The sequence below is a fragment of the Aplysia californica genome, unplaced genomic scaffold, assembly GCF_000002075.1.
Source record: "Aplysia californica isolate F4 #8 unplaced genomic scaffold, AplCal3.0 scaffold00908, whole genome shotgun sequence".
Taxonomy (NCBI): domain Eukaryota; kingdom Metazoa; phylum Mollusca; class Gastropoda; order Aplysiida; family Aplysiidae; genus Aplysia; species Aplysia californica.
Genome location: NW_004798178.1, coordinates 86,636 through 99,600, shown reverse-complemented (window position 1 = coordinate 99,600; position 12,965 = coordinate 86,636). Strand labels below are relative to the sequence as shown.

At 39.2% G+C, this 12,965-nt stretch overlaps 1 protein-coding gene across 1 annotated transcript in view; it reads left to right on the top strand.

Moving 5' to 3' along the window:
- The window catches only part of LOC101856060 (T-complex protein 1 subunit beta), a 31,833-nt gene that overhangs the window by 17,541 nt on the left and 1,327 nt on the right, over positions 1–12,965 (top strand). Inside the window, exons 5-15 of the mRNA XM_005110543.3 lie at positions 2,285–2,361; positions 2,766–2,878; positions 3,326–3,452; positions 5,491–5,566; positions 6,892–6,992; positions 7,639–7,766; positions 8,686–8,789; positions 9,488–9,595; positions 10,015–10,155; positions 10,702–10,805; positions 11,363–11,462. Coding sequence (XP_005110600.1) covers positions 2,285–2,361; positions 2,766–2,878; positions 3,326–3,452; positions 5,491–5,566; positions 6,892–6,992; positions 7,639–7,766; positions 8,686–8,789; positions 9,488–9,595; positions 10,015–10,155; positions 10,702–10,805; positions 11,363–11,462 — 1,179 coding nt within the window. The remainder of the gene's footprint in view (positions 1–2,284; positions 2,362–2,765; positions 2,879–3,325; positions 3,453–5,490; positions 5,567–6,891; positions 6,993–7,638; positions 7,767–8,685; positions 8,790–9,487; positions 9,596–10,014; positions 10,156–10,701; positions 10,806–11,362; positions 11,463–12,965) is intronic.

The following is a 12,965-nucleotide window of genomic DNA, read 5'->3' as shown; positions in this document are numbered from 1 at the left end:
GTCCACATATCATTAGTTTGCCCTATTTTCTGATTGGTAGCCGAGTTTCATTCGGATTGGTTCGGAAATAGAGCAGACCGAGGTTGACAAAGTTAGTCACCTACGCTTCGGCCGGGTCCGCAAAATCGCCCGTAAACGGGGACCAAATTTTCGCCTCGCGGGAAAGCCCGATTGGCATTGCTAGACAATCTGGTTGAGGCTCACATGCAGGTCTATATAAATGTCTGACTGGTAAATTTACAATGTTGTTGTTTTTCATTTTTAAAAATCTCGCCCTCATATTCTTCCTTTCATTTCAGTATAAATAGGTTGATATTATAAAGGAACATTTGTACATGTAACGGGTTGGGGGGAGGGGGTCAAATTTAAGAAAATTTGCTCATACAGTCTATGATTCTGTCCTCTCTGTATATTGCTCAATAAGTGTGAGAAGGTTGAAGCTTAGGACCTAGATATCAACAAACTGCATTTGTTGGTGGTGAATTTGAACAGTGCCTGTGTTTTATTTACTTTGTAATGCATCATTTTCAGAGAACGGCAGGGGTTGATACATATATACAGGGTCCCCACCGGGTTGGGAAATCGGGAAAAAGTCGGGAATTTCGTGATAAGTCGAGAAAAAGTCGGGAATTTTTAGATGGGTCGGGAAAGGATAGGGCCTGTGTAATAGTAGTGTAGCTGTCTAGACAGTATGGTTGATGAATCGTGAAGAGGGAACGTAATTGAACCGCTGTGGCGACAGGCGGAAGTGTATGTGTGTGACACAAAGGCTTGATCAGGAAGAATCAATATCTACTTTCGCTTTCGTTACCACCCAGAAATTTTCTAGTAATAAGTCTCATAGACAATGCAATATTTGTAACATGCAGGTTGTGCATTACAAAAGCTGTGTCACCATGAAAATAAATCAATATTAAAAGTTTGTCCTTTGCTGTCACGGGTGGGAAAAAAAAGAAAAGATTTGATTTTTTTTAAAAGATACACTCGGGGAAGGGGTTGGGTAGGGGGACTGAAGGCAACGCTAGAAGACAAAACTGAACTGGGAAGCAAATTTTTTAGTATATTTAGAATTTTTATAACTACTGAGCTCTCTGCAAAGCGTGCGTTGGTGCAGGCCTTGTGTGGGATTGGGATCCGTCATGCCTTGTTATTGAAGTGTTCGCGTTCCATTGGATGGGGTGATAGTAATTTACATCTATATTTTAGCTTTCTGTTCAAGATTGGCAGATTTTCAGTGTCACTGCATCTTGCCCTCCCTCAGTTCTTACATCTCTCACACTGAATAGGTCTACTTGAGCAATTCAAGTTATTACTAATATTACTTTGAGTTTGAGCGATAGTTCATCTTCATGTTTATGATGATTAATGAATCGTGACACCCAGACTGGTTATTGACAGTCGATATTCTGGTTCTAGGGTCTTTTCTCAGGCTCAAAACGGGATTCATTTTTTATATAGTTTATGTAGGCTAATATGAATCATGAGGGGATAATATAAATAAGTAAGAACAGACTGAAATACCAAAGTCATACAAGATCCCAGTGCCACACTGACATGTTGTTGGCTTGATATAATAATGTACCTACATGTGTGTGTGTGTATGTTCACAAACATAACATACATATTAGATATAAATGGAGCACACTCTTTCATTGTTATGTAGCATGCCCCTGAAAAATGGATTAGTCCCCCCCCCCCCCCTGGAAAATGAGAAGCTAGGTTGGCAGTCACCCAGTATTATAATCATCTACTATTTGAAGACTATTACTACAAAATGTATGTTTGCATTCATTTAAAGACATTTTGACTTTTATCGTTGATAGATGGGCTTTTTGGGGATCATTCTTGATGCGTAGCGGTCTTATTTTTCCCTCAAATTGGGGTCTTGAAAAAAATTTCCAGGATTTAGTGGGGACCCTGTATATATTAGTTAACAATCTGTTTCAGACTTATTTAACTTATTAAAAATATAGAATATGGCACTGGCTTAGGTTTTTGATGGGCGTAACTTTTCAGACAAGAAATTATATATATGACTAGGTAGTTTCTGTATGCAGTTGGTCTTCAATGGGGTTTGGAACCTATTGAAAGTATTACTTGCAAAAATAGGAGCCATGGACAGGAAACCTGTTCATCAAATTAAACTGCATATATATGCTCTAATATGTTCTATGGTCATTTGATCCTTTAAAAAATGGATTGAGTTTTCGGATTTTCTTTAATTCTTGAAAGACACCTTCAGGCTCAAACTAAATATTTTTGGTTTTGGTCTCTCTGTCCTCAGACATTTCTAAAGTGCAGGATGATGAAGTGGGTGATGGAACAACATCGGTTGTTGTCTTTGCTTGTGAACTGTTGAAGGTTTGTAGTACAGTCCTTTTGTATATCATCAGTGTCCTGGTACAAATTAGGATCCAAACGCTTCTTTTATATGAATTAATGTTGTTGGGTTTTTTAAACCATGATCACAATTATTGGTACCTCATTATATAAAAAAGAACTCTGCATCAAATTTTCAATTCTGGAAGATGATAAGACAGAAATGACATTTTTCATTTTAAAAAGGGTAGATATCTGGTTTGAGTCTGACATGGATAGTATGTTTTTGTAAAAACTGAGTATATTCTTCAGAAATATATGAAATTATAATTATGGAATGAAGTTACTTGAGCTGTAACTTAAGCTTGTTTATTGTTGAAAAAGTTGTTCTCATACACATATCAACTTGCAGATTGTCACTGTCATTTCATTTGTACCTGTTGCAGGAGGCAGAGAGCTTAGTTTCCCAGAAGATTCATCCTCAGACCATCATTTCCGGCTGGAGGAAGGCAGTAGACGTTGCCCGCCAGGCTCTCACCGACGCTGCAAGTGACCATGGGTCAGTAGACCTTCTAAGAGATATATTTTTTTAAAATTATTATTTTTAAATCATTCTATGATTGTTCTCTTTTTCACTTCAATCTCACAGGTAAAGAAACAGTTGGGACCTCATCTCGGGGTAAACAACAAGACTATTTCTTTGCCATTGTTTTGTGTATTGTTGACAAGTCCTTGATATTCTTTTTATCGTGTGATTCGTACTTTTAGATGTCTTGATGTTGGTTGAATGTCACATTGAATTGCTGAACCGGATCTTACAGACCTGAGCGTGACGACTGATACCCTTCTGTGCATCAGCCACATTCGTCATTGTGTGTTGATAGTCTTCTAGTCAACTTAACATTTTTTGGTAGAACACTCAGGATGTCACCGCCTCTTTTTTTTTACTATTCATATTTCACTTACTTGTATGTTATTTTAACAAAGGTTTATTTTCGATTATCAGGAAGGATCCAGTGAAGTTCCGGGAAGATCTGATGAACATCGCCAGGACTACCCTCAGCTCCAAGATCCTCACCCAACACAAGGATATGTTTGCCAATTTAGCTGTTGAATCAGTTCTCAGGCTTAAGGTTAGTGCATTAGGACTTTCTGTCCTAAGTGTGTGTGGGTTGTTGGAGGGTGCCTATAATAGGTCGTACTTCTTTACTCTCATTGTTGGTGCTGTCTGTCATGCTTTATTCCAGCAGTAAATAGCCATAAAATTGTGTCAGTGTGATGCTCTTTACACCCAACAATCCCAGTGTGCTGTGAGATGTTTTCCTCTTTTGGTATGTTTTTAGCCCATGTTGATTGTGGCCAATTCTTATTGTACAGTTCAAGATTTTGTTTCATTCTGGTCTACAAAAAAAAGTAATATTGTCTGCAGTTTAAACATTTCTTCATTTAATTCTGTCTACAATGAAACATTTTTTTGTCTTTCAGCTTTCCCCTTTCTGCCAGTGTCTTAAAAAAAGTATTCTTGAACTTGTCTTTTTTTTTCTTTGCCCCAGAGTTTGCTCTATGGGCAAACCATAGCTGCCACTTTCCCGCTAAATAGCGGAAACTCCGCTTCATCTAGCTTTTCCCGCTTCTTTCCCCCTTCCTCCGCTGGACCGCTCTCGGTCGCAAATTGCGATACTTTTTTACACGCGGAAAACACTGAACCGGGAAAGAGACGAAAACGCAGCTTGCGCATGTCCGCCCGTAGCTTTCTACTTCCGTTCCTCTAGGCCTAGGGCTAGTTTCACTTTATTGTGGAGCAACAAAGTGTCGATCGGGCATCGGGGCGATGGCGCGCCGAGCTGTCATTGAAAACGGCAGAAATTCGAGAGAAATTGATGCAGAATGCAAAAATAAAAGGAGCTGGAATGAGAAAGAAGCAGCCGGTGTGCGACTTGAAAAGTTCATTTGAAAATTGAACAAGCCGCTTGCTGCACTTTGCGTTTGGTGCGATAAAGAAATCGCCGCCCGCGGCGCTCCTGTACAATTGCGGTCCCGTTTGTTTACATGACGGCTATTGTGGCTGTGGAAGTGAGTCTAGATCTAGATAATCTATCTCTAGATATAATCTAGATTTACACATATTTAGATTTCTAGATCTAGATTAGATAGCCTAGGCTATAATTTTAATTCAGGTTAGATCTACACACTACAGAGGGACTAGATCTACTAAGTTAAGTGCAAACAGGACCGCAATTGTACTGGAGGGCTCAGTACAGCGGCAAAGGTGTTGCCTCCTTGATCCAATACTGCGCGCGCTCTACATCGATGTACAAGTTTAAAGTGAAAGAAATCTTTTTATAAGACACCAGCTTGCAACAAACACTGGATTTTTAGTCACCAAATCCAAACTGTGTCAAATTGACTCAAATGCTTGTTAGTCTTATTAATGCCTTTGTTGGTTTTTTGTATTGTTTTTTTTGTAGTTGTTTTTTTTTTTCAAATACATCTTAATTCAGTAGCCTATGGTTAACAAATATGACAGTTTTCCCTTCCAAAACCATAGGCTAGATTTTCCAGTATATATTGCCTCTGGATCTCACTGGTTTTACTCCGGCCTTCCGAGAGCGCGCGTACGCCTTCGCGTGAATTTCCTCCTTTTTTTGAAATTCCTGAGTGGCAGCTATGGCAAACTTGTTGCGCTTTGGAATAAGTACAAAAGTAAATTTTTTCCTCTGAACACAGTACTTGAAAATTAAATTGATGAAGCATTAAGATATTAAGATAACATTATCACTAATGTATCATCGATGTCTTAAGAAGTAATACTGGGCTATTGGGAAGAGTTTCTGTACTTGTTGTAAAAATATTAATGAAATGTACTTAGTTTTAGTTCCAATAGTAGTTCTGTGTGTTAAAAGATTAGTCTCTCTTTTAAGCAATTAAGTTTCCTTGCAGATGTTTATGGAGGGCACAACTTTTAGGGCATACTTCTTTTTCTTTCCTTTTGTTGTTTCTGTCTCGCTGTCCATATTTTTTAAATCCTGTGTTTAATTATCATTATTGTGTTAATGTGTTCCTCTTCACTTAAACTCAGTCTCCTGTTTCATTGTTCATGGAAGTTGAAGAATAGTTTGCTCCTTATGTTTTTCTTTTTCCCCTCAATGACATAATCTTCTCCGTTTACAGGGAAGTGGGAACCTGGATGCTATTCAACTGATCAAGAAACTGGGAGGAAATCTCTCTGACTCGTATCTCGATGAAGGTAATATATTAAAATGCTAAACTTTATGTCATTTCATTATCGTGAAAATGGTGTGTTATAAAAAAGAAGTCTTAAAAATCTAGGGGTTCAGTTGGATTATGATATGTCTATGTCCTCCCAAATTAGCCAGCTCAGCAAAAGTATTTACTTTCAGCTTAAGAAAATTGGCAGTGTAAGAAATTATTTAACTAAAGCAGCAGCCAAGACACTTGTAACAACACTCATTTTATCAAAGTTAGATTACTGTAATGTTATTTTGTCCGGTTTGACATCCGAAAAACTATCAAAGTTACAAGTACTCCAAAATCAAGCAGCAAAATTGATAATGAAACAAAAGAAATCAGCGCACGTAACACCAATTCTGAAAGAACTACACTGGCTGCCAATGAAAGAAAGGATCAAATACAAAACTGCCGTTCTCTGTTTTAAATGTATAAATGATAGTGCACCTTTTTATCTTAAAACATTCCTGGAATTATATCATCCACCTAGAGCCCTTAGATCAGCCTCTGATAATCTAATTCTTAAAACTCCAAAACAAAATTACAAAACATATGGCGAGCGTTCCTTTTTGTTCTTTGGTCCCCAGGTATGGAACGAACTCCCATATAAAATAAGATCTGCCCCAACAATTTCCATTTTCAAAAATCAGCTGAAGCATTTTTTATTCACAAAAGCATACCTGTCATAATGATGTACTGTGATATATATGCATGTGTATGCCAGACTGTGAGACTGAAGAAATAGCGAGTGAGAATGAGAGAGAGAAAAGAGATAGAGAGAGAGAGAGACAGACAGGCAGACAGAGAGAGAGAGAGAGAAAGAACGGAAATGTTTTTCTATCTGTATAGAATTAATGTTTTAATGAATGTTTCTAGTTACTCACGTTTCAACTTTATTTTGACCATTCGTAAATTTTTATTGCATTGTATATTTTTAGTGAACACATTTTCTACCTCACTGCGAGACTTTTTCTCGTATAAAATTTTACACATATGCATTTATATTATATGTATAATACTTTGTTTTACGTACACACTTGTCGATTAATTTTTAAGATGTGATGTCTTTTTCATTGTAATGCGTATTGAGCATCTTTTAGGAAATGGAAATGCGCAGTATAAATGCTATTTATTATTATTATTATTAAAACCAGTGCAGTTTGACGAGTTTGTCCGTTAAGTATTGGACAATAGTTTGTTGTTAGATATGATCTGCACTTCTGGTGACTCTTGGTTTTATTTGGTTGGGGGATGGGGGTTTGAGAGCTGATTGTGTTGTTGTGTTTTTAGAAATGTGAGTTGAATGTTTATGTTTTTCATCAGGCTTTCTCCTTGACAAGAAGGTGGGTGTGAATCAGCCCAAGAGGATCGAGAATGCTAAAATTCTGATTGCCAATACCCCCATGGACACTGACAAAATCAAAGTAAGTCAGCCTTGTTATGATAGGAGTGTAATTAATATTATTGGGTGTGTCAAAGAGATCTATCATTAGATTTGTAGCAGGAGTCTATAATTAAATATGTAGCAGAAATTGATTACAGAAGTTTCTTATGTGTGAAATGGCCCCTGAATGTAGTACTATTGTGTTTCTTGTAGCTTTGCTGCTGCACAATGTTAAATGGTGGAAGTTCATTCAGGGTAAAGGAACGTATATTGCCAGTGAAATTTCATTTAACTAATACTTTATTGACTTTGGTCAGACTGATTGTGACATTTAATTTGATGTGTTTTTTGTATATATTTTTTATGAATATTAATTTAATTTGTTGAAAAGATGTAATCCTGTCTGTTACTTTTCCTATTTGTGGACTGTGATGTTGGGGAGTATTTAGTTGGGGTCAGTTGTTATCATGTTTGGCTATGGTACTGGCTAAAATCTTCTATGTGGCATTATTGATCCAAAATGGTTTGGAAAGCTTTCAAGGTTCTGTCGTTTTGTAGATGAACTTAGATTGTGGAGTCTCGCCTCGTAAATGATCTATCAGTGTTGAAAAGCATGTCAGACGATTGGTACAGGTAGGCCTACTAGTTTTCACAAGTAATAATATGGCGTTGCGTTCTTTCTGCAGGTGTTTGGCTCTCGGGTTCGTGTGGATGCTGTGTCTAAAGTGGCTCAACTGGAGCTTGCCGAAAAGGAGAAAATGAAGCTCAAAGTGGAAAAAATATTGAAACATGGATGCAGTGTGTTTATCAACAGGTGAGTTAGTATTGTTGTGTATTATGGCTCCTGAGGGTGCTACTCAGTAGTGACCAGGTGTGTTTACTTCACTTACTATCAGAGGCCATTCACAAAGGGGGGACATTTCTCGTTCAAGCACAGTAGAATTGTAAATGCGCTGATTCATGTCACGCTCATAACTGCCTGATCTTCATCAGGGAACTGCTGCTTTTTCCTTTGTAATCCTTACTATTGTCATTTTCCTCTACTTCATTTGTATGTTTGCCACACTTTTGTGACCTGTATTTCCGAGGTGCCTTGATAGTCGAAGCAGACCTTGTGCTGTTGAAGCTAGAGAGGTGGGCAGAGTAAGTTTGATTCCCTGTAAAGACTTCTCTGTTGACACCCACCCTTGGCGCTCATATGACCGTATGCAGTTGCGAGTGCTGTAAAACCCTCTACTATTTTTTTTAAAAAGGAAGCTGATTATGTATTTAGCTTGTGAATAATGATTAATTCTTCATTTATTTTATATGCCTTTGACTGTGGGTCTGTTTGTGAGTGCAAGCATATATTGTGTGGAAGAGAGGATGTGTGTATTTGTGTGCACTCGCACGCATGCATATGTGGGTGTGGTGAAACACCAAATCAATATGCCAGCGTATATCGACGAGTGGGCAGGTATCTTGTCATGTAGGTTATAAATCAGCAAATGGGTGATCAAATTGTTACTTATCATATACATCAACAGGTGGATTAGTATGTTCTCACAGTCATGTGGCTTGTTAAGCTGGAAGTGAGAAGCATCTTCCAAAGATGGGAGAATTGTGTGCTACTTTTGTCTTAGATCAAAGATTTCAAATCTTTAGCATGTGTCAGTTGTCTTCGTTTTAAAAGAAGAAAAAAAGGGTTTGCTGGTTCAAATGTTTATTTTTCAAGTTCACCATTTCTCTTGCAGACAACTGATCTACAATTACCCCGAGCAGCTGTTCTCTGATGCTGGAGTCATGGCTATAGAGCATGCAGATTTTGAAGGCGTTGAAAGATTAGCTTTAGTCACAGGTAACAACATTCTCATGTTTTCTTCAAACTTTACGTTATTTTTTTATCAAAGAGAAATACACTAGGCTGGTTCTCAAGGTATTGTCAATAATTTTATTGTATTGATCGGATGGGAATGTTATGGTCTCGTGAGAATAAGGTTTGGGCCTTCATAACTTTGTCACCAGATTAGCTCGGACTGGTTCCCAAACCGCCAATGGCAAGGTGCCCAACTGAAATTTCCTTTGGAGAAGTGAACATTTGTGGTGTTGGTGGCAAAATGACCACCTCTATCAAAGCTTATTTTTCCCAGGAAGCAGAAAGTGTCAGTTTCTCTTCCTTCACTTCTAATGTTATAGGAACTAGATCTTTTTTTTTGTGTCTTCTGTGGTACCCCGTAGTCTTCATGGGATGTGGAACACTTTGTTCCTTGATTAAACAGGACGCGATGTTTGTTACAATCTCAGACTCGGCCATTGGTCAAGGCTCTCCTATTCTTATTCTTCTGTTTTGTTGAATAAACAATAAGGGTTCTGTTATGCTCCTTGTCGAAACAGCCCCTATTTGTGTAGCTTTATCTTCTGAGGCTGTGTTATATTCCTAAGAAGTATTTGGCTTTCGCCTTTTTACACAGTTTGTTGGGAAAATTGTCCAGGTCTTATTTTCGTACTTTCTGGATTTAAAAAGGCTTTACCTTACAGTCTGACATTTCTTTTCAGGTGGTGAAATTGTCTCGACCTTCGACTGCCCAGAGAAAGTCAAACTTGGAACATGTGATCTGATTGAGGAAGTCATGATTGGAGAGGACAAACTGCTGAAGTTCTCAGGTAATTGTGTTTTTTATTCTTTTGTATGCAATTCTTTTTTTCTTTTTATGTATTTGTTCGGAAATTCTGCTGTCAATGTTTTGTTTTTGTCCTCTTTTGTTGTTGTACTTAAAAATTGTCGCAGTTCTTGAAGATACATGAGGCTCAATGAGACAGCATGGTAGAGATGATGAAGGGTATGGGTAGAGCTAATTTTGTCTATCTGAAACTATTACAAAAAATATAAAGACATTTAGCTGTCGTTAAGCAGTGTCTCCATGTACCAAAGATCCCTAAGGTTTTTTCAGAGGCATGGTGTTGCAAATTTTCTGTTATGATTATAGTTGCCTTTATGTTTTTTAGGTGAGTGAGCTTCCATGGAATTTTTAAAAAAGTTTTGAAATAGTTTTTACAACTGTCTGTTTCTGTATGTGTGGCAGGTGTTGCCCTTGGAGAAGCCTGTACCATCGTGCTGCGAGGTGCCACTCAACAGATCCTGGATGAGGCTGACCGATCCCTGCACGACGCCTTGTGTGTCCTGTCACAGACGGTCAAAGAAACCCGCACAGTCTATGGAGGAGGTGAGTACAGCTTGACTCCTTATTTTATTGTATGTCTGTTCTGACGTGTTTGTATTAACACCTCCTTCTTCTGACTCCCGACTTCAGGTGGCATTTGTTTTATTCTTTTTGGTAGGTCCTACATCTTTACTTTCCCTGGGGTTTTTTTTTGGGGGGGGAGGGGGGTGGTTTGGTCTTGCTTTTTTTTTTCCCAACATTAAATTATCATTATTGTGTCAATGTGTTTCTCTTTACTCAAACAAACAAAACTGGTTGGTATACGCTGATAATGTAATAAAATTTTATTTTCAACACTTTGCCATCATATTTTGGGGAAAATCCAAAGAAGCTGGGTGGTAAACATCGCAAATTGGCAAGATGAGGCAGCAAAGAGTTAATTTCACATTTATTGACTTGTGAAATTTGGTGGCTCCACTGGTGCATCCTTTTTATTTTTTGTCTTTTTCTATTGTCTATTTGTCGTCCCCTTCTCCCCCCCCCCCTATGCTAAATGGCTGTTATCTTGTACATGTGCTTCTCTTTACCCAAACTCCTGTCTATGTGCAGGTTGCTCTGAGATGCTGATGGCTGATGCTGTGAGCAAACTGGCAGCCAAAACCCCTGGGAAGGAGGCTGTAGCCATGGAGGCCTTCGCTAAGTCTCTCAGACAGGTGAGCCGTCTTTAATGGATGGAAAGACACTATGGAGGACTAGATATATATTTTTCTTGGCACAATACTTCTTTTTTTTTTTACCAAAGAAGCAGAGCACTGGCATATTTTATTACATGTGTATGCCTTACGTTTGATCAGAGTTACTATGTTATGAGGTTGTAGTGAGGGCGGGAATCAATGTGGTGGGGGGGTGGATGCAAAGCATGTGATATGTTGATGTGTATGTACATTTTGTGTGCAGATACTGGTGAAAGCTTCCAGTCAGATTCTCCCAACTGACAATATTTTTGTCTTGTGTTGTCTTATTTCATGTGTGTTCTTATTTCTTGTGTTGTCTTATTTCATGTGTGTTTGCGGGTGATTATAGGGCGTCTCTGGTAGTTGCTACTTTTTTTTTTTTTTTTTTTTTTTTTTTCTGTCCGTCTTCCTTGCTTTTTCCCTGCACTTGATGACTGCAATTGTGTCTATGTTTACTCAAAGAGACAAATCTAACCTGTTTCCCCATAAACCAAGACAAATTGTTGTATTTAGTCAACTATTTCTTTTGTTCCCAGCTGCCCACTATCATTGCTGACAATGCTGGTTATGACAGTGCGACCTTGGTAGCTCAGATGAGAGCAGCCCACACAGAAGGCAGACACACCATCGGCTTGGGTATGTCAATAATTATAATTGTATGGCTTTAATGCCCCTTTCAGTACTGTGGGGTTATTTTTTAGGACATGGTACAGTGGAACTCTTGATTCAACGAGGTCGCCGGGCCTGACATAAAATCTTGTTGAATCCGAGTGTTCGTTATTGCAAACATAAGGTTTTGTGTTGATATTTACGGGCACTGAACAAGAAAAGTAACAAGTGGTGCCTGGAAGGCCTGCATAGGCCTTTTATGAGCTGTGCAGAAAAAAAAGTCTGATTCGTTCAAATGCACGCCTGTGTCATCTCGACTGTTTACCAAAAATTTGTTTTGCTGTGTTGAGATCGAGCCTTGTAAGCAGAAAACCCTGAACATAACTGAAGAACTTAAGTTCAAGCACGCCTTAGGCCATCTGCACCACAACCCAGAATAATACCAAGTCCACTAAAGCTGTACCCCGGTAGCCAACCCGCTCGTGCTTGCAAGCCCTTAGTTCAAGTCACAAGCCTCAAATCACTAGGTCAAATCATCAAATCAAATCACCAGCTTGATAAGTTGAGTCTCCTCTAAGCTTCAAGCCCACACCAACTAGCAATCCGCGAAGCCCCTCGTGTCAGATCCCCATCCTTCCACCCTGCTTGCAATCGGCGAGGCCACTTACGTTAGAAAGAAAGAGAGACCGCTCATGGTGTCACTACGCAGCGGGACACTAGAGCTGGAGTCTGCTCGATTAATCGAAGGCTTGCGAGCAGTGGATGGCCGTCAAGTCTCAGCACAGCAAGACACTTGAGTCCTATGATTTGATTTGCCTGCTTGCAACCTGGCAAGACTGTCCGCAAGTCACAACACTCCGGAAGTTCCCCCCGGTAGCAAGCGGGAGGCAAAGCAAAGCACAAGCCTGCAGACACCAGCTCTAAAGTCCACTGCGCACCCATGAATGTCTCAGGGTGTCTTATTTCCTCACGCACAGTATGTTGTATGTCTTTTTCTATCCTTTGTGCTGTGGCAGAATGGCAAGGTGTTGATGTCTGTGTATTGTATGTTTTTCTGAATGCTTTGTTGTTTTCATGAATGTGCAGTGTCTTTTTTTATGTTCCTTGAGGCTTTCCTCAGACATGCACAGTGTTGTCAGTGAGTGGCTGGAGGGTGGTCTGGTGTAGCTTGCTCCTTCTTTCCTATCCAACATCTATCGTCTTTGCCTCTCCTCTTTCTTTGTTGTTTGTTACTCTCTGCCATTCCCAAAGGGGGGACGTTTCTCATTCAAGCACAGTAGAATTGTAAATGGGCTGATTCATGTTACGCTCATAACTGTGCCTGATCTACAACAGGGAACTGTGGCTTTTTCTTTCCTAATCCTTACTATTGTCATTTTCCTCTACTTCTTTTGTATGTTTGTCACACTCTTGTGGCCTATTTCCGGGGTGCCTTGATAGTTGAAGCAGACCTTGTGCTGTTGAAGCAGACCTTGTGCTGTTGAAGCTAGAGAGGTGAGCAGAATAAGTCTGATTCCTTGTAAAGACTTG